We start from the raw sequence: 21,007 nt of genomic DNA, 5'->3' as shown, positions 1-21,007 counted from the left end.
CAATTATTTGACTCTTGACCATTTCATAAAAACAAGTAAGCTTTGTCTTTCCTAAAACGATAGCATTTAATACCTATAAATAAACAAAAAGTGATTTTAGGAATTAAAATAAAAGACTTCCTTTTGGTCTAGGACTACATACCTGGAGATCTGGTCTTACTGGCATTTTGACTTAATTTTAAAACAGGTGGACAAAACAAACACCTACAAAAGAAAGCATATACGTTCTGAATCTTACAATCTATTTTATATGTTTACAGTTTAAAAATCTTAACACACATAAATAAGCATTGCTGCTTATACCAAGGGCAATAAACGTTGTTTCTTCAAGTTCCTCACTGCTTATGAAATTACTCATTTGAATCTGTCAAAGAAGTTTCTGGAGGAAAGCCTGAAGATCATTTATTCAAGCCTTCCCTTTTTATAAATGACTTAAATAAATGTCAAAGTCCTGCCAAAAGGTCACAAAACTAGTCACTGAAAGAATATAAATGTGAACCTCCCTCATCAGAGATTCCAACTTTGTTCCAACTTTGGGAACAAGAAGAAAAATAATCTTGAATTAATGCCTAAATGAAATTTAAGCTAGTAATACAATATTTAAGAAGGGAAGTATATGCAAGTATACTGCCAAAGAACAGGATATGTAAGAATATACAAATATGCAATGAAAGGAGGAAAAGATAACCTAAACACATTTTTCCCTTCAAAAGAGAATGGAAACAAGAAACAGCAGGGTTACATTAAGCACCATCTTAACAAAAGCATCTAACATTTGCAAATGCAATTTGGAGGTTTGGAGGTTAGTCCTATAAAGGAAAAGAAATAAAACAATCTTTTCTAGACATCATAACTAGAACAATTTTAAAATAATCTGTACTATGAACAGCTTTGTAATAGAACCTCAGGAAATCCCACATAGAGGGGAAATTAGTTACTTAATCCAGGAGGAATACAGGACTGTGTATCTTGAAGGCAACAAGAGGCACTAGTCAGTCTACTTTCTTGCAGACATGCCAGTAGAGATATTTAAGTGCCAATGAGGACATACATAAAAGGCATACAAAAGGGATGAGCAAAAAAATATCCTGCATTTCCAAAGATTAACTCCCGGGGAAAAAATCTGATCCACAGAGAAACACTGATTCCACATACATAGGGAGCCAAGTATAAAGATGCTTCTGCAGCATCGCTCTGAGTGAGAAAATTCAAAAGTACCTAGATGGGAGCTAGGAATGGGAGGGAGGGCAAGGAATGAAGAAATAAAATGTGGCATATGTTAATCAATTTTGTGAACATAACAGTTACATAAAATGAACCAGAATTTTAGATATTTGCAGCCAAACAGTTTTAGTGATTATCATCTGTTGCCAGATGATAAATACAGCATAATGCCACTTATATGCAAAAAGAAATTTTGTATTATTTATGATTATACCTCTAGGTGCACATAAGTATACACATATTTGTGTGCATGCGTGCGCCTGTGTGTGTGTGTGTGTGTGTGTGTGTGTATGTGTGTGTATGTGTAGAGTGACATTCACCTACACCACTCAGGACACTCTATCTGTCAGCTTATTGGGGAGGAAGAGTAGAGAGTTGCACAGAACCGTAATCAGCTATTTGGCAACGGGAAACTTCAGTTTTATTTGTAATTTATACTTACTTAACCTTTTTAAAAGTAAATTCATACTAAAATGCAGGTAGGTGGGGTCCAAAACGTGGGATCAGTAACATGCAGGCTTGGGTTACTGCGAGGGGAATGAAATCACCAAGGCCAGCCTCTGCACTTACGCAGCTAGAGCCCAGCTGCTCCATCCAAGTCTATCCACGACCTTGCTGTGGTTTTGCCCCAGCTGGTTATGTCTGTCTGCTCTAGCTTAAATATTAAATGGGTGACTCTAGGTCTGTGGCAGGCTGGGGACTCCAGTATACCAGCAATGATTCCAAGATCTCTAAGTAGTTGGTAGTTGTTTTATCATCTTGCCTGGGAAATACTGGGAATGCAGGGACCCACCGGTTTGCTTTCCCAATTCCCAACAAGGGGTGTACTTATTTTCTGCTTGGCTTCAATCTTTCTCTCCTTCTCCCCAGGCCATCACAGAAGATGGAAATTTAGCCTGTATTAACTCAATTATGGAGGTAAGAAATAAGTACAGAAGGCCAGCAACCAACAGGGGAATTAATGAGGAACCATAAGAGGAACAAGGTAGGCTAGAGAACCCTGAGCGTCCACCACTGCCACTACACCACAGGCCTGAAAGCTTCAGGGGGGAACATTCCTTGGAATAAAAAGACAAAGTTGAGGATATCACAGGATCACAAAGGAACAAAATGTATAGAATAAAAAGTTGAGATATGAAGAAGAGATGCACACATTCCACTATCTATTCAAGGAGAAATCCAGAAAAAATGTTTAAATAAAAAAGAGCAGTGGGATGGCAACAGCTGAATAATAGCCAAGCACTTTCCCAAATAAATATAAACATCCACAAGTTGAAAAAGTCCATGGAATTCCAGGATAAATAAGAAAAAGTACATCTAGACATACTGTGAGGACATTTCTGAGTAAGAATAAAAGAGAAAATCTTAAGTCACCACAGCAAAAACAAAACACAAATGCATGCAAAAGAATAAACATAATAGATTCTGTTCTCACAATGTAATAAATTTAGAAATCAGCTACAAGATAGCTTCAAACTTCCTATATATTTGGAAATTTAAACACATACATGTGAATACTCCATGGGATACAGAAAGATAGAAATGACAAAATATTTAAGTGACTAAGAAAATGTGAACATATAAAATCCCATAGGATACAACCAAATCAGCACTTAAAGTACAATTCATAGACTTGGATGAATTAATTAAAAGGTGAGAAACAGAACTAGCCAAAAGAAAGAGACCCACGGGACCTCCAAATGGTAGTTATTAGACAAATACTTCAAAATAACTGAGTATTGTGTACATAACAATTATAATACAAGACTGAGAATTGTGGCAGAGAACTGGAAACTGGGGTGGGCAGTAAGGAAGGCCACAGAAAATCTGAAAAAAGACCAAATAATCCTAAAAACAAAAATAGTCAATAAGAAGATTATTAAGAAAGAATAAAATGGATGGTTTTAATAGCAGATTAGAAATGGAAGTGGTATCAGAAGATAATATCTGGAATGAAGCAGAGACAAAAATATGGGGGGGGTATCAGAAGTCAGATCAAGAACACAAAGGATGGAGGAGCTTCAAGATGGCGGACGAGTAAGATGCAGAGATCACCTTCCTCCCTACAAATACATCAGAAATACATCTACATGTGGAACAACTCCTACAGAACACCTACTGAACGCTGGCAGAAAACCTCAGACCTCCCAAAAGGCAAGAAACTCCCCACGTACCTGGGTAGGACAAAAAAAAAAAAGAAAAAACAGAGACAAAAGAATAGGGACGGGACCTGCACCAGTGGGAGGGAGCTGCGAAGGAGGAAAGGTTTCCACACACTAGGAAGCCCCTTCGCGGGAGGAGACAGGGGTGGGCGGCGGGGAAGCTTCGGAGCCATGGAGGAGAGCGCAGCCACAGGGGTGCGGAGGGCAAAGCGGAGAGATTCCCACACAGAGGAACGGTGCCGACAAGCACCCACCGGGGCGGGCGGGGGCTGGGAGCTGAGGCTCAGGCTTCGGTCGGATCCCAGGGAGAGGACTGGGGTTGGCGGCGTGAACACAGCCTGAAGGGGGCTAGCGTGCCACAGCTAGCCAGGAGGGAGTCCGGGAAAAAGTCTGGAGCTGCCGAAGAGGCAAGAGACTTTTTCTTGCCTCTTTGTTTCCTGGTGCGCGAGGAGAGGGGATTAAGAGCGCCGCTTAAAGGAGCTCCAGGGACGGGTGCAAGTCGTGGCTATCAGCGCGGACCCCAGAGACGGGCATGAGACGCTAAGGCTGCTGCTGCCGCCACCAAGAAGCCTGTGTGCAAGCACAGGTCACTATCCACACCTCCCCTCCCGGGAGCCTGTGCAGCCCGCCACCGCCAGGGTCCCCAGATCCAGGGACAACTTCCCTGGGAGAATGCACGGCGCGCCTCAGGCTGTTGCAACGTCACACAGGCCTCTGCCGCCGCAGGCTCGCCCCGCATCCGTACCACTCCCTCCCCCTGGCCTGAGTGAGCCAGAGCCCCCAAATCAGCGGCTCCTTTAACCCCGTCCTGTCTGAGCGAAGAACAGACGCCCTCAGGCGACCTACACGCAGAGGCGGGGCCGAATCCAAAGCTGAACCCCGGGAGCTTTTTGAACAAAGAAGAGAAAGGGAAATCTCTCCCAGCAGCCTCAGGAGCAGCGGATTAAATCTCTACAATCAACTTGATGTACACTGCAGCTGTGGAATACCTGAATAGACAACGAATCATCCCAAATTGAGGAGGTGGACTTTGGGAGCAACGATATATGTATTTTTTCCCCTTTTTCTCTTTTTGTGAGTGTGTATGTGTATGCTTCTGTGTGTGATTTTGTCTGTATAGCTTTGCTTTTACCATATGTCCTAGGGTTCTGTCTGTCCTTTTTTTTTTTTTAATTACTTAAAAAAAATGTTTTTTCTTAATAATTATTTTTTATTTTAATAACTATTTTATTTTATTTTACTTTATTTTATTTTCTTTTATCTTCTTTCTTTCTTTTTTTTTTTCCTCCCTTTTATTCTGAGCCACGTGGAGCACAGGCTCTTGGTGCTCCAGCCAGGCGTCAGGGCTGTGCCTCTGAGGTGGGAGAGCCAACTTCAGGACACTGGTCCACAAGAGACCTCCCAGCTCCACGTAATATCAAATGGCGAAAATCTCCCAGAGATCTCCATCTCAACGCCAAGACCCAGCTCCACTCAACGACCAGCAAGCTACAGTGCAGGACACCCTATGCCAAACAACTGGGAAGACAGGAACACAACCCCATCCATTAGCAGAGAGGCTGCCTAAAATCGTAATAAGGCCACAGACACCCCAAAACACACCACCAGACGTGGACCTGCCCACCAGAAAGACAAGATCCAGCCTCATCCACCAGGACACAGGCACTAGTCCCCTCCACTAGGAAGCCTACACAACCCACTGAACCAACCTTAGCCACTGGGGACAGACACCAAAAATAATGGAAACTACGAACCTGCAGTCTGCAAAAAGGAGACCCCCAAACACAGTAAGTTAAGCAAAATGAGAAGACAGAGAAACACACAGCAGATGAAGGAGCAAGGTAAAAACCCACCAGACCTAACAAATGAAGAGGAAATAGGCGGTCTACCTGAAAAAGAATTCAGAATAATGAGAGTAAAGATGATCCAAAACCTTGGAAATAGAATGGAGAAAATACAAGAAACGTTTAACAAGGACCTAGAAGAACTAAAGAGCAAACAAACAGTTATGAACAACACAATAAATGAAACTAAAAATTCTCTAGAAGGGATCAATAGCAGAATACCTGAGGCAGAAGAACGGATAAGTGACCTGGAAGATAAAATAGTGGAAATAACTACTGCAGAGCAGAATAAAGAAAAAAGAATGAAAAGAATTGAGGACAGTCTCAGAGACCTCTGGGACAACATTAAATGCAACAACATTTCGAATTATAGAGGTCCCAGAAGAAGAAGAGAAAAAGAAAGGGAATGAGAAAATATTAGAAGAGATTATAGTTGAAAACTTCCCTAATATGGGAAAGGGAATAGTTAATCAAGTCCAGGAAGCGCAGAGAGTCCCATACAGGATAAATCCAAGGAGAAACACGCCAAGGCACATATTAATCAAACTATCAAAAATTAAATACAAAGAACAAATATTAAAAGCAGCAAGGGAAAAACAACAAACAACACATAAGGGAATTCCCATAAGGTTAACAGCTGATCTTTCAGCAGAAACTCTGCAAGCCAGAAGGGAGTGGCAGGACATATTTAAAGTGATGAAGGAGAAAAACCTACAACCAAGATTACTCTACCCAGCAAGGATCTCAATTCAGATTTGACGGAGAAACTAAAACCTTTACAGACAAGCAAAAGCTAAGAGAATTCAACAACACCAAACCAGCTTTACAACAAATGCTAAAGGAACTTCTCTAGGCAGGAAACACAAGAGAAGGAAAACACCTACAATAATAAACCCAAAACAATTAAGAAAATGGTAATAAGAACATACATATCAATAATTACCTTCAATGTAAATGGATTAAATGCTCCAACCAAAAGACATAGATTGGCTGAATGGATACAAAAACAAGACCCATATATATGCTGTCTACAAGAGACCCACTTCAGGCCTAGGGACACATACAGACTGAAAGTGAGGGGATGGAAAAAGATATTCCATGCAAATGGAAATCAAAAGAAAGCTGGAGTAGCAATTCTCGTATCAGACAAAATAGACTTTAAAACAAAGACTATTACAAGAGACAAAGAAGGACACTACATAATGATCAAGGGATCAATCCAAGAAGAAGATATAACAATTGTAAATATTTATGCACCCAACATAGGAGCACCTCAATACATAAGGCAAATACTAACAGCCATAAAAGGGGAAATCGACAGTAACACAATCATAGTAGGGGACTTTAACACCACACTTTCACCAATGGACAGATCATCCAAAATGAAAGTAAATAAGGAAACACCAGCTTTAAATGATACCTTAAATAAGATGGACTTAACTGATATTTATAGGACATTCCATCCAAAAACAACAGAATACACATTCTTCTCAAGTGCTCATGGACCATTCTCCAGGATAGATCATATCTTGGGTCACAAATCAAGCCTTGGTAAATTTAAGAAAATTGAAATCGTATCAAGTATCTTTTCCAACCATAACGCTATGAGACTAGATATCAATTACAAGAAAAAATCTGTAAGAAATATAAACACATGAAGGCTAAACAACACACTACTTAATAACCAAGAGATCACTGAAGAAATCAAAGAGGAAATCAAAAAATACCTAGAAACAAATGACAATGAAAACACAACGACCCAAAACCTATGGGATGCAGCAAAAGCAGTATAGGGAAGTTTATAGCAATACAATCCTACCTTAAGAAACAAGAAACATCTCAAATAAACAACCTAACCTTACACCTAAAGCAGTTAGAGAAAGAAGAACAAAAAAACCCCAAAGTTAGCAGAAGGAAAGAAATCATAAAGATCAGATCAGAAATAAATGAAGGGGCTTCCCTGGTGGCGCAGTGGTTGAGAGTCTGCCTGCCAATGCAGGGGACACGGGTTCGAGCCCTGGTCTGGGAAGATCCCACATGCCACGGAGCAACTGGGCCCGTGAGCCACAATTACTGAGCCTGCGCGTCTGGAGCCTGTGCTCTGCAACAAGAGAGGCCGCGATAGTGAGAGGCCCGCACACCGCAATGAAGAGTGGCCCCCGCTCGCCGCAACTAGAGAAAGCCCTTGCACAGAAACGAAGACCCAACACAGCCAAAATTAAAAATAAATAAATTAATTTTTAAAAAAAAGAAAGAAATGAAAAAGAAATGAAGAAAACGATAGCAAAGATCAATAAAACTAAAACCTGGTTCTTTGACAAGATAAACAAAATTGATAAACCATTAGCCAGACTTGTCAAGAAAAAAAGGGAGAAGACTCAAATCAATAGAATCAGAAATGAAAAAGGAGAAGTAACAACTGACACTGCAGAAGTACAAAGGATCATGAGAGATTACTACAAGCAACTATATGCCAATAAAATGGACAACCTGGAAGAAATGGACAAATTCTTAGAAATGCACAACCTTCCGAGACTGAACCAGGAAGAAATAGAAAATATGAACAGACCGACCACAAGCACTGAAATTGAAACTGTGATTAAAAATCTTCCAACAAACAAAAGCCCAGGACCAGATGGCTTCACAGGCGAATTCTATCAGACATTTAGAGAAGAGCTAACACCTATCCTTCTCAAACTCTTCCAAAATATAGCAGAGGGAGGAACACCCCCAAACTCATTCTACGAGGCCACCATCACTCTGATACCAAAACCAAACAAAGATGTCACAAAGAAAGAAAACTACAGGCCCATATCACTGATGAACATAGATGCAAAAATCCTAAACAAAATACTAGCAAACAGTATCCAACAGCACATTAAAAGGATCACACACTATGATCAAGCAAAGTTTATCCCAGGAATGCAAGGATTCTTCAATATACGCAAATCAATCAACGTGATGCACCATATTAACAAATTGAAGGAGAAAAACCATATGATCATCTCAATAGATGGCAGAGAAAGCTCTTGACAAAATTCAACACCCATTTATGATAAAAACCCTCCAGAAAGTAGGCATAGAGGGAACTTTCCTCAACATAATAAAGGCCATATATGACAAACCCACAGCCAACATCATCCTCAATGGTGAAAAACTGAAACCATTTCCACTAAGATCAGGAAGGAGACAAGGTTGCCCACTCTCACCACTATTATTCAACACAGTTTTGGAAGTTTTAGCCACAGCAATCAAAGAAGAAAAAGAAATAAAAGGAATCCAAATTGGAAAAGAAGAAGTAAAGCTGTCACTGTTTGCAAATGACATGATACTATACATAGAGAATCCTAAAGATGCTACCAGAAAACTACTAGAGCTAATCAATGAATTTGGGAAAGTAGCAGGATACAAAATTAATGCACAGAAATCTCTTGCATTCCAATACACTAATGACGAAAAATCTGAAAGTGAAATTAAGAAAACACTCCCATTTACCATTGCAACAAAAAGAATAAAATATCTAGGAATAAACCTACCTAAGGAGACAAAAGACCTGTATGTAAAAAATTATAAGACACTGATGAAAGAAATTAAAGATGATACAAATAGATGGAGAGATATACCATGTTCTTGGATTGGAAGAATCAACATTGTGAAAATGACTCTACTACCCAGAGCAATCTACAGATTCAATGCAATCCCTATCAAACTACCACTGGCATTTTTCACAGAACTAGAACAAAAAATTTCACAATTTGTATGGAAACACAAAAGACCCCGAATAGCCAAAGCAATCTTGAAAGAGAAAAATGGAGCTGGAGGAATCAGGCTCCCTGACTTCAGACTACACTACAAAGCTACAGTAATCAAGACAGTATGGTACTGGCACAAAAACAGAAATATAGATCAATGGAACAGGATAGAAAGCCCAGAGATAAACCCATGCACATATGATAACCTAATCTTTGATAAAGGAGGCAAGAATATACAGTGGAGAAAAGACAGCCTCTTCAATAAGTGGTGCTGGGAAAACTGGACAGCTACATGTAAAAGAATGAAATTAGAACACTCCCTAACACCATACACAAAAAGAAACTCAGGGGCTTCCTTGGTGGCGCAGTGGTTGAGAGTTTGCCTGCCGATGCAGGGGACACGGGTTCCAGCCCTGGTCTGGGAGGATCCCACGTGCCGCAGAGCAACTAGGCCCGTGAGCCACAGCTACTGAGCCTACACGTCTGGAGCCTGTGCTCTGCAACAGGAGAGGCCGCGACGGTGAGAGGTCTGCGCACCGTGATGAAGAGTGGCCGGCCCCCGCTCGCCGCAACTGGAGAAAGCCCTTGCACAGAAACGAAGACCCAACACAGCCAAAAATAAATAAATAAATAAATAAATTTACAAAAATAAACTCAAAATGGATTAAAGACCTAAATGTAAGGCCAGACACCATCAAACTCTTAGAGGAAAACATAGGCAGAACACTCTATGACACACATCACAGCAAGATCCTTTTTGACCCACCTCCTAGAGAAATGGAAATAAAAACAAAAATAAACAAATGGAACCTCATGAAACTTAAAAGCTTTTGCACAGCAAAGGAAACCATAAACAAGACGAAAAGACAACCCTCAGAATGGGAGAAAATATTTGCAAATGAAATAACTGACAAAGGATTAATCTCCAAAACATACAAGCAACTCATGCAGCTCAATATCAAAAAAACAAACAACCCAATCCAAAAATGGACAGAAGACCTAAACAGACATTTCTCCAAAGAAGATATACAGATTGACAACAAACACATGAAAGAATGCTCAACAACATTAACCATTAGAGAAATGCAAATCAAAACTACAATGAGATATCATCTCACACTGGTCAGAATGGCCATCATCAAAAAATCTACAAACAATAAATGCTGGAACATGGGACTGAGTGAACTGATGAGGATGATTATAATTTTTGTGACTTTCTGTTTGAATAATTTAAAAAAAACAACACAATAAATGCTGGAGAGGGTGTGGAGAAAAGGGAACCCTCTTGCACTGTTGGTGGGAATGTAAATTGATACAGCCACTATGGAGAACATTATGGAGGTTCCTTAACAAACTAAAAATAGAACTACCATATGACCCAGTAATCCCACTACTGGGCATATACCCTGAGAAAACCATAATTCAAAAAGAGTCGTGTACCAAAATGTTAATTGCAGCTCTATTTACAATAACCAGGATATGAAGCAACCTAAGTGTCCATCAACAGATGAATGGATAAAGAAGATGTGGCACATATACACAATGGAATATTACTCAGCCATGAAAAGGAACGAAACTGAGTTATTTGTAGTGAGGTGGATGGACCTAGAGACTGTCATACAGAGTGAAGTAAGTCAGAAAGAGAAAAACAAATACCATATGCTAACACATATATATGGAATCTAAAAAAAAAAAAAAAAAAAGGTCAGAGGAACCTGGGGGTGAGATGGGAATAAAGACACAGCCCTACTAGAGGGTGGACTTGGGAATACGGGGAGGGGGAGGGGTAACCTGGGATGGGGTAAGAGAGTGGCATGGACATATATACACTACCAAATGAAAATGGATAGCTAGTGGGAAGCAGCCACGTAGCACAGGGAGATCAGCTCGGTGCTTTGTGACCGCCTGGAGGGGTGGGATGGGAGGGTGGGAGGGAGGGAGAAGCAGGAGAGAAGAGATATGGGGACATATGTATATGTATAAGTGATTCACTTTGTTATGAAGCAGAAACTAACACACCATAGTAGAGCAATTATACTCCAATAAAGATGTTAAAAAAAAAAAAAGAACACAGAGGATAAGTTATAAAGCCCTACGTATGTGTAACTATAATCCCAGGAGAGGAGATAGTGAATGTGACCAAAGCAATATCTAAGAAATGATGACTGAGAAGTTCCCAAAACCAATAAAATATATCAAACAATAGATTCAAAAAACCCCATGAACCCCAGCAGGGGGAAAAAAAACACCCAAACCCTGGTGCACCACAGAAAACTGCTGAAAATCAAGATCAAAATCAAAATCAAAAATCAAACTGCTGTCAGAGAGTAAAAAAAGACAGGTTACTTTTAAGTAGCATCAATAAGACTAGTAGATGACCAATAGAAACTATGAAAGCCAAAAGACTTAGAATAATAACTTCTTTAAAGTGCTCTAAAATTGGACTTAAACTACACATTGGATAGATGGACCTAACAGACCTATACAGAACTTTCCATAGAACAGCTGAACACACATGCTTCTCAAGCACACATAGAATATTCTCCAGGATAGATCATATGTTAGGCCACAAAACAAGTCTTAATAAATTTAAGAAGACTGAAATCATATCAAGCATCTTTTCTGACCACAAATTGGGCAACCTAGAAGAAATGGAACCTACGAGAAACATATAACCTATCAATACTGAATCATGAAGAAACAAAATCTGAACAGACCAATTATTAGTAAGGAAATTGAATCAGTAATCAAAAACCTCCCAACAAGACAGGTCCAGGACCAGATGGCTTCGCCAGTGAATTCTACCAAACATTTAAAGAACTACTAACACCAATCCTCAAACTCTTCCAAAAAATAGAAGAGAAAGGAACACTTCCAAACTCGTTTTATTAGCCAGGCTTATGCTGATACCAAAGCCATACAAGAACATTATGAGAAAAGAAACTAGAAAGTTCTGAAAGAAAAAACTGCAAGCTAGAGTTCTATAACCAACAAAAGTACTATTTAAAAATAAATGGAAGAATCATCCTATTTGTTATTAAAATGTATTACAAAGTTACAATTACTAAAAACAGTATTAAAAATAGGAAATAGACAAATGGATCAATAACCAAAAGAGAATCCAAATGCATACCCAAGTATATATTGGAACTTCATATATGAGTAAGAAGGTTTTGCAAATAGTAAATGTAAATTAGTCAATAAATGCTCCCAAATGAGCAAACTGGCACTGGGAAAACTGACTCACCATATAAAAATATAACATCAAGCCCCTTATTTCCCCCATTCACAAAGCAAACTAGATGAATTAACTACCTAATGTAAAATGAAAATGTTTAAAAACCATTAGAAGGAAACACAGGAGGATATCTCTATGACTCTGCAATGTGAAAACATTTAAAACATAAAAAGCACAAAGCACAAAAAGTAATAGATATGAACTTTTTGTACATCATTGTCTCCTTCTCTCTCTCATACACACATACATAATTTCATTAAGGACTCTCTATTCACTCTGAATCCAGTACTCAGTATTGCCCCAGCAGGTCCTATAACCGTGAACACATTCACTGGCATAACTCACACCCTTCAAGCCCTAGAGAAACATTTCCTTTGCCTATGCCTTTAAAAGAAGGGGACTGCAGTTAATTACACTATTCTGTTTATTTTGTATGTTAGAAATCTTCCATAATAATAATGTTTAAGGGACTCGGGGCGGGGCCGGTGGGGGTCGGGGAGGAGGGTAGGCTGAAACAATGCAGAGAAGACTGCAGGTTGTGCTGATACTGACATTTTAGTCTTTGCTTCAGAAAGGAGGTAAAATTTGAGCAACCTAAGTGCTCAGGTAAGAGAAAAGACATCAGTTAACTGTCAAATCCTTCCTCTGGCAGAGCAAAACTACAGTTGATTCCTGCGTAATGAAAAACTGCTTCCTAATAGTGCCAAACGTCCATTTTCTTGCTTCTCTTTGTATTCCAACTTGTGGCTCTGGAAGTACTGGCAACTAAGTGCACAGTATTTGCAACAATTGCACATGGTGACTGAGAAACATTCTGTAGTTCTAAGCAACTGCTATTATTCTTTAATTTGTATATATGTAAATCTAGACAACTGCATGAACATGACATATTCACAGTTAGATGGCAAGCAAACACTAGAATAGTGACTGAGTTTATTTTATAAAAATATTTAATAAGATTTATTCAAAAATAATTTCAGTGTTATTAGAACAATTTTATTTAGATTAATGTTCATTAGTAATTTGTATCTACCTTAATTTTAAGAAAAATTTAGTATTTCAGAAAGTATTAAACAAACAGTACCTTTTTATTTTTTACACTTATTTCATGTTTCTGGTGAAAGTATACTCAAATTAGTACATTTTGAACAAAATTACATGTTGTTTTAATCCTTAAATCATACTGTCAATACAACACAAAATAAGTAAAAATCTTGACTATATTTACTGATTTTGCTAAAATGAAAAGAAGTTTATGAAATGTGTACTAATTTACGAATTATATAGGTCATTATTACTTATCCAAAATTCGGCAGTCCATCATCAAATATCCATAATAAATGCGTTGTTATCTTTCATATTTTGCCAACACTAGGTCATAAAAATAATAGCTTCACACAAACTTTTCTATTTCGTTACGACGAGGGTATCTGTGTGAAACTGAAGACTTTATTGCACCACTTGAAAACTCGATTGAAAAGTTTAAGCACTTAAAATATTTCAGGGGCCTCTGTTTGTACTTCTTCCCTAGGGTCAGCAACTGTTGGGGCGGGCCTGCCTATGGCGGAATGCTTTCCTGCTTCACAGCTACAGCAACCTGAGTGTGAATTTGCCATGTCATTTACAAGGTTACTCTGAGACATGACCTACAGCCCAGAGGAATTACTTACGGCCAAGAGGCACACAAGGCTCACAAGACGGCTTAGTTCCTAGTCTACTTTTGTGCAAGAAGTCCGTCAAGGGTAAGGAAAATTAATTAATGTCTACCCAGGCAGAGTTTTTTTTAAGTAAGGAAAACTGAACTAAACAATCCAGCGACTCCTCCCTCCCTTCCAAGGCTGAATGCATATACTGGCTCTAACAGAGCCCCAAACTGGGTACCATCCATGATGCAAGACAAACACCTGCGACTGAGAGGGAAGGCTAAGTAAGTAAGTAAGGAACGTAAGCGACACACTCATCTTTCCACCGCCCTGAGTAAACAGTTAAAAATACCTTTATGGGGCTTCCCTGGTGGCGCAGTGGTTGAGAATCTGCCTGCCAATGCAGGGGACACGGGTTCGAGCCCTGGCCTGGGAAGATCCCACATGCCGCGGAGCAACTAAGCCCATGAGCCACAACTACTGAGCCTGCGCGTCTGGAGCCTGTGCTCCGCCACAAGAGAGGCCGCGATAGTGAGAGGCCCGCGCACCGCGATGAGGAGTGGCCCCCGCTTGCCACAACTGGAGAAAGCCCTCGCACAGAAACGAAGACCCAACACAGCCAAAAATAAATAAATAAATTTATTTTTTTTAAAAAAACCTTTATGAAGCGCTATGCACGAGCACAAGCAACAACAGAACGACCTGGGAGACCCAGCACAGAATTATACTTTTTCAAGACGAGTCTGGGAGGGTGGGGTCAACTAAGCGGGCTTGGCGCTCTGGTTTCCTTACAGGCAACACAGACGTTGGGACAAGATGAATGCACATGCGCAGGCGGATGGAAGGAGGAAGGTTTAAAAAACACCCAACAACTTGACACAAGCATATATTCTTTCCCCAAAGCTGAATGAATGAATGCAGCAAAGCCCTCTGCGCCACCAGAGCAGACGTCCAACAGTTCAGACCGTGACGCCGGAGGCTGCCCGCGAGCCGGGGAGGAAACACCACCTTCTCCCGTCACCACAAGCTACTTCACGACACCTGTAGTGGATCACCCACGACACCCAGCGCACAGACTCGTTTCATCCTCCTCCTTCTGCGACCGGGGACAGCAGGACATGTGGCTCCCAACGGAAAGGGGAACCAGGCAGAACGCGCTCGCGGCAAAAGGCTGCGGGGCAGGGCCCGGGGAGGAGGGGCGGCGGCGAGAGGGGAAACACGTGTGCGCACTTGGCTCTCCCGAAAGCGGAGAGCACGGGCCACCGCGAGGCCAGCTGCTAACCCCTCCCCGCCCCCCCACACACACCTGGGCGCTGTTACATCGTTTCGGAAGCTAAGCTGTAGGTTCCGCGCCCGCTCCGGAAGCCCCGCCCGGCCCGCCGCGTCTCCACCCGCGTCGCCCTCAATTTCGTGATTCCGGCCAGTGCTCGCGTCCTCGGTCATCCCCGACCAGCGGATCCGCGCTCCCCCCGATCCCCCCAACCCCACCCCGGCCCTGGACACCCGCCGCCGGCCCCTCACGACCGCACGCCCCGCGATCCGTCGGCGCGAGGCCCGCACCGCCCACCGGACGCCCCGCCGGAGTCGGCCCCCCTCAGCCCCGGCGGCGCCGCCGCCCCGGCCGTTTCCTCAACGGCTCGCCTCAACCGTCCGGAAGCCGCTCTCTCGCTCGCTCGCCCGCCCCCTGAGGCCCAGCCGACGCCGCAGCTCCCCTCGCGCACCCCGCCGTCAGGGAAGTCCTCCCCGGCGCCCAGCTCAACCTGCCGGCTGGAAGAGGCCTCCGCGCGGAGTCCCGCTGCAGCTGCCGCCCAGCGTCCCGTCTCCGCGCTTAAGCGATCGCCGCAGCGCCTCACGCAGCCGAGGGAAGGCGGGAAGTGCCCGTCCAATCGGCGTCGCGTACAGTCGGCGCCGCGTCCAATCAGCGCCGCCGGCCTGCCAGGCCCCGCCCCTCACACCGGCGCGAGTGCCGCCCGAGGCCGGAACCAAGGGCGCCGAGGTGGGCAAGGCTCAGGGCCTCAGGTTAAGTGGGCCGGCCGCGCCCCGACCCGACGCCGACCCCTGACCCCGCTCGGCCGGCGGCCGCGCCGCGAAGCCCTCCCCGCACGGACGCGCCTCGAGAGGAGGCGACAGTGTCCCTCCTCTGCCCGCAGGACTTGAACGTGGAGGGCCGGAAGCGCCGGCGGCTCAAGAAGACTCAGGGCTCCCGACGGCCACCGCGAAGGCTGGAAGGGGCCGCAGTGACACGGGGGCACCAGGCGAACCCGCGGGGACACGATGGTCAGAGTGCCCTGAGACAGGCCCACGCTGCGGGCCAGCAGAGAGCAGCGGAACCACTCCGGGCCTGTCCCCGCTGACCGCCGCGCCTCCCGGGCCCGCCCCCGCCCTTCCGGCCCCGCCCCGCCCGGCCCCGCCCGGCCCCGCCCCTGCCAGGGTTTCCTAGAAGCAGGGGCTGCGAGTGACTGCCCTCTCGTTAGCCTGAACCCCAGACCCCTGGGGCACAGAGCGCTGAGGCCATCTAGGCTTGGCACTGAGGGGACTCATCAACAGTGTATTCCCAGGCTTTTTAGAATGTTTCAATTTAAAGTATCAGTTTAAATGATAAAAGCAATGGATGCTTGTGGTGTAAACTGTGCAAGCAACTCAGAAATAATTACAGCAGACAAGCACCAAAAATTAAAAGTTAGTGATTTCTCACCTTGCCACTTTTTAGTAGAGAGAAGAAAAATGTCAGAGCCCTTTTCATTGTTTCATGTGTTCAGAAAGCCCAAGGATTGTTTCAGAAACATCAGTAGACTACCACATGGAAGAAAAAAATCATTTTACTTAACCTTATTTGAATTGTTTTTAAATAGGTTTTTAGATTATGATGTCAGATGGAAAATCTTATCGCTCATAATCCGAATGGGCTTTCAATTAAATTTAACAAGCTCTTACCGGGTACATCTTACCACATGGCAGAGAGAGGTTGGGCTTTGGCGTGGGTTTGAATGCTAGCTTTGCTACTTACCAGCTGTGGGGCTCTAGGTGAGCTCCTTAAACCTCCCCAAGCTTCATTCACTTCAGCTGAGAAAATGGGGAAATTATCTACCAGGTAGTGCAATTTTCAGAATTAAATGAAATCAAATACATACAGCACCTAACATTTTAGGCAAGCAAATAAGAGAGGACACAATAAGGGTTAGTTTCCTTTCCCTGTGTTCAAAGCTTTGTAATTGAGTGAGAGTCACGATCGGGGTGCTGCGGGGGAAGGCAGATACACACTAATTATTCCATATACAGGCTTCAGTAAGCACTAAGGAAGTACAGTAACTGTCCCATCCCTTATGTCCCCCTAGAGCTTTCTTCACATGTAATACTGACCTGGCATAAAAGGGTGTATTTCGGTTTCTCAAAGACATACACAACTGTGCTACTGAAGTTGAGGTGCCATTATACAATGCATTTATTTACTTATCTAGCCAAGATCCTAAATGTGACAGCATTTTAGGATGGATAAGACTTACGTGTGAAATGACAATCAGCATGCTTCTAAAGCCTTGTTTCACAGTAATCAGACCACAAGAAAAACACACTTCAACTAACAACTTGTGCACATATACTTTAATATTTAGGCTTAAGTGAAGACACCTTAAATGGCAGGTATTAAAATATGTTTGGGAGACAACCCAAGAATTGCACAATCCACAACAAAATTTGAACATCTAGGCCACATAACTGTGTTTTCAGGCCTGAAAATCTCCTTAAGCTGTTCCAAAGCTTCTTTATTAACTAGACAGGTATATTTAAGCTTTAAAATTTTTTAAACATTGATCTTTTTTCAAAGGCACATGGAGATTCTCTTAATATTAAAGATATAACATTTACTTCATATTCCATGACCAGAACCTTTTTGGTAAGTGACCTTCATATGGATTATAAGATTCTCTACATGCCTTTACATAGCAATACATTTGCCAGCTCTAGCTCATACCTGAATGCTGTGGACAACTGCCTTGCACGCTGGGCTGGGACCCAGGGCATAGCAGCTGAGGCCCTCACAGGCTTGCTGAACTAACTGGACAGTTTGTCAAATAGCAGGAAATGCGACCAGGCTTCTCTCCCTCTTGCGTGTCAGTGGAGTACACAGTGCTAACAGCCAATGATTGTTCAATTTAGTCACAATATTTTAAATCAAAGTTCCATATTCTTAGAGCAGAAGGTACCAAAGAAAGCCATCCCTGTTGATGGAATTTTAAAAACAACACAGTTGCAATTATAAAAAAGAAATTGGTTAAAAGGCAAAACGCATCCTTTACATACTTATTTGACAAATGGCAACAAGCATTCAAAAATTTAGAGTCAGTGCATTGGTGACAGCTATCACAAAATTGATTACACTGGTTTCAGCTGTCTCAGAAACCAGCTTCCCAAGTTGGAGACCGTGTCCATCTTAGCTGGGTTTTCACACCTCAGTGCTAGCACCTGCCGTGAGACCACCACTCAGCACCAAAAACAATTGCCAGCCCCTCACTGAGGTTGTAAGTTCTTGTGGCACTCTGCAGGGGACAATGGCCTTGACTTCTTGGTTGGAAATTTAAAAAAAAAAACAGCATTTAACATTTTAAAATTGGGAAACAAGTCCAGACGAGGTTATAAACTTTTCTATCTGAAGGCACAAAGAGCAAAGTTGGCAGGTAGCTGATAAAACCAGGCATATATAAATACAGTTTAAAACACTTAAAAAGTGTAAATATTTGTGTATTGTTTTTCCTCCAGTCTGGCTGTTGCTGAAAATACCTGCTAGTTCCACTTGGTAACGTGATTTCTGAAAGATGACTGCTGGAACCTTTGACGCTTAAGAAGACATAAAGAGAGTCACCTTAATTCATCAAAAACGTCATCGCAAAGGGCATCGTTGCCCGAAATTCCATAGAGTTGCCTGAAAACTGAAATAACTTAAGGCAGAATTTCTTTAAATACTTAGGTAGTTCAAATCTAAACAGAATGGCCTGATAAAGTGCAGATACATAATTATCAAACATGTACAAGAATAATACATGACGTGCAAAAAGAGACTGCAGAAAGGGCTCTTTTGCTAGTTAAAAGTTTTAAGCATTTTCTTCCTTCGCAATTGCTGATGCAGGAGACACACAGCCTAACCGGGCAGCCTGAACTACCAGGAATGGTTGTAAGATGACCGGATGAGGCATAAATTTCATGCCTATTAATAGTTTCCCGGCTGTTAGAAGCCTACAGACATTGGCAAGAAAATGTGATCTCAGGTTTTTCTTGTCCCAGGGCAGGAATGCCACAAGGGACCACAATGGGAGTCACACTGTACATTCTGTTTACAATGGGCACAAACACACAAAATGACTTTTTTCTTTTTTAGCTTATTAAATCCAGAATGTTCCGAAGAAGGCATCCACTAAGGGTAAAAAGTCCCAACGTCACAATGATGATAAATAACAGCTATATTCACAGAGACCCAATCAGGACACATGCAAAAGCCACAGGCTTTCCCAGCGGGAGGATGCAGGCCTTTCCAAAACCACCTGCCTGGGCCTTCTTCAGAGGGGCCAACGCACCCATGCGTCTACCCACCCAGCACCCCGCCCCAGCATAGGACACAGCTCGGCCTTCTGGCACGTGAGGTTACTTTTTAGACCAAGTGACACAGACGATGCAAGTAGAAGACAGGATGGGCCATGCCAGCACACCTTACAGCGGGAAGTGAGGTCAGACGACCTCGCTTAGGGGACGGGGTGTGAGGAAGGGCCACTGCCCAGATGCGAGAGCCCAGCCAGGAAGTGAGCGCGGGTGCGGCCTGCGCGCGGAGGCTCAGATGAAGTGGATCCAGCTCTCCTCGCACTCCCCGCGCGGCATGTGCAGCGCGTGGTTGCGGCACGTGAGGCTGTAGTCGCGGCCGTCGTTGTTGTCCCAGTACTCGGCGCCGGCCACGCGGTAGCACAGCGCGAAGTGCACGCGGGAGCCGAGCTCCAGCAGGAACGGCGGCACCGGGAAGCCGAAGGCGAAGACGTCCTCGGCGCCCTCGGTGCCCGCCGGCCCGCGCCACCGCGCCGCCGCCTCGTGCGCGCTGCGCCAGTCCGAGAACGTGTAGCGCACCGCCACCTGCTTCTCGAAGGCCAGGTTGCGCACGCGCGCCGTACCGCTGATGCCCAGGTCTGAGCAGGTGACGCGCTCCAGACACACGAGCTGCCGCCCCAGGCGCTCGCCGAAGTCAGGGGCCTCGACGGGCGGCGGGAAGTCGGGCACCAGGCACTGCAGGGTGAACTCCAGGTCCTGGCTGCTGCAGCACAGGTCCGAGTTGATGGCGAGCCGCGACAGCACGTGCAGCGGCACGGACGGGTCGTCGCCCGCGTTGAACACCTTGACCTGCGCCAGCTCCAGGCCCAGCGCGTCGGCGAAGCGCACGCGGTGCTGCTGGCTGCAGCCCGGCCGGCACGCAGCGCCCGGCGCGCCCGCGCCCTTATTGCGGCGCTCGGGCGAACTGGGCAGCGAGCGCGCCCGCCGCAGGATGATGGGCCGAAGGCGGGGGTCGCAGCCGGACGGCGCGGGCGGCGGCGGCGGCGCGCTGCCCGGGCTCCCGGGGGGCCTGCAGGGCCGCGACTCCCGGGCCGCGCCGCCATCCAGGTCCGAGAGGCAGCTGAGGCTCCGCGGGGCGGGCTTCCGGAAACCGGCGGCGGCGGGGAGGACCGCGGAGCCCGGGCCTCTGGACATGGCCCAGCCGGCCGTCGGGCGATGGGGAGGTGGAACCGAGGGGCGGCCTCCCGACCCCGCGTCCGCTCCCTCTGTGTCCCTGGCCGTGCTCAGCAGCCCCTGGGGAGGGTCCGCCGGAACCTCTGCCTGCAGGGGATCCAGTGGGCCGGCTGCGCCCGGACAGCCACTTCGTCCCTCGAGTCCTCGCCCGGGTTTTTCGCTTTGGGCAGCAAAAAAAAAAAAAAAAGAGCTGATTTCAAGAGATGAGTGCTTGCTCCCGTGGAAGTTTTTCGGGACCACCGCGGAGCGCGGGGTGGCGCCGGCCTTCTGCTTCCTCCCGGGTGCCTGGGGGAAGGCGGTGTCCGCCCAGCGGCCGCTCCCACCCCCGGGCCCTGGCGTTACTTACACGGCTGCAACTTGTCGGTGCAACTTCCCGGCGAGCCTC

At 44.6% G+C, this 21,007-nt stretch overlaps 2 protein-coding genes across 2 annotated transcripts in view; both read right to left on the bottom strand.

Annotated features, from left to right (window-relative positions):
- The window catches only part of SYCP2 (synaptonemal complex protein 2), a 57,119-nt gene extending 56,953 nt beyond the window's left edge, over positions 1-166 (bottom strand). Inside the window, 1 exon segment of the mRNA XM_061208684.1 lies at positions 143-166. Coding sequence (XP_061064667.1) covers positions 143-166 — 24 coding nt within the window.
- An 18,668-nt stretch (positions 167-18,834) lies between these two features.
- Positions 18,835-20,956, bottom strand: PPP1R3D (protein phosphatase 1 regulatory subunit 3D). The gene has a single exon (XM_061209139.1). The coding sequence runs from the start codon at positions 20,581-20,583 to the stop codon at positions 19,684-19,686; it is 900 nt and encodes a 299-aa protein (XP_061065122.1). The 5' UTR covers positions 20,584-20,956; the 3' UTR covers positions 18,835-19,683.
- Between the last annotated feature and the right edge of the window lie 51 nt (positions 20,957-21,007).

The sequence above is a fragment of the Eubalaena glacialis genome, chromosome 13 (genome assembly GCF_028564815.1).
Source record: "Eubalaena glacialis isolate mEubGla1 chromosome 13, mEubGla1.1.hap2.+ XY, whole genome shotgun sequence".
Classification (NCBI taxonomy): Eukaryota; Metazoa; Chordata; class Mammalia; order Artiodactyla; family Balaenidae; genus Eubalaena; species Eubalaena glacialis.
This window is presented reverse-complemented; position numbering and strand designations above follow the sequence as displayed.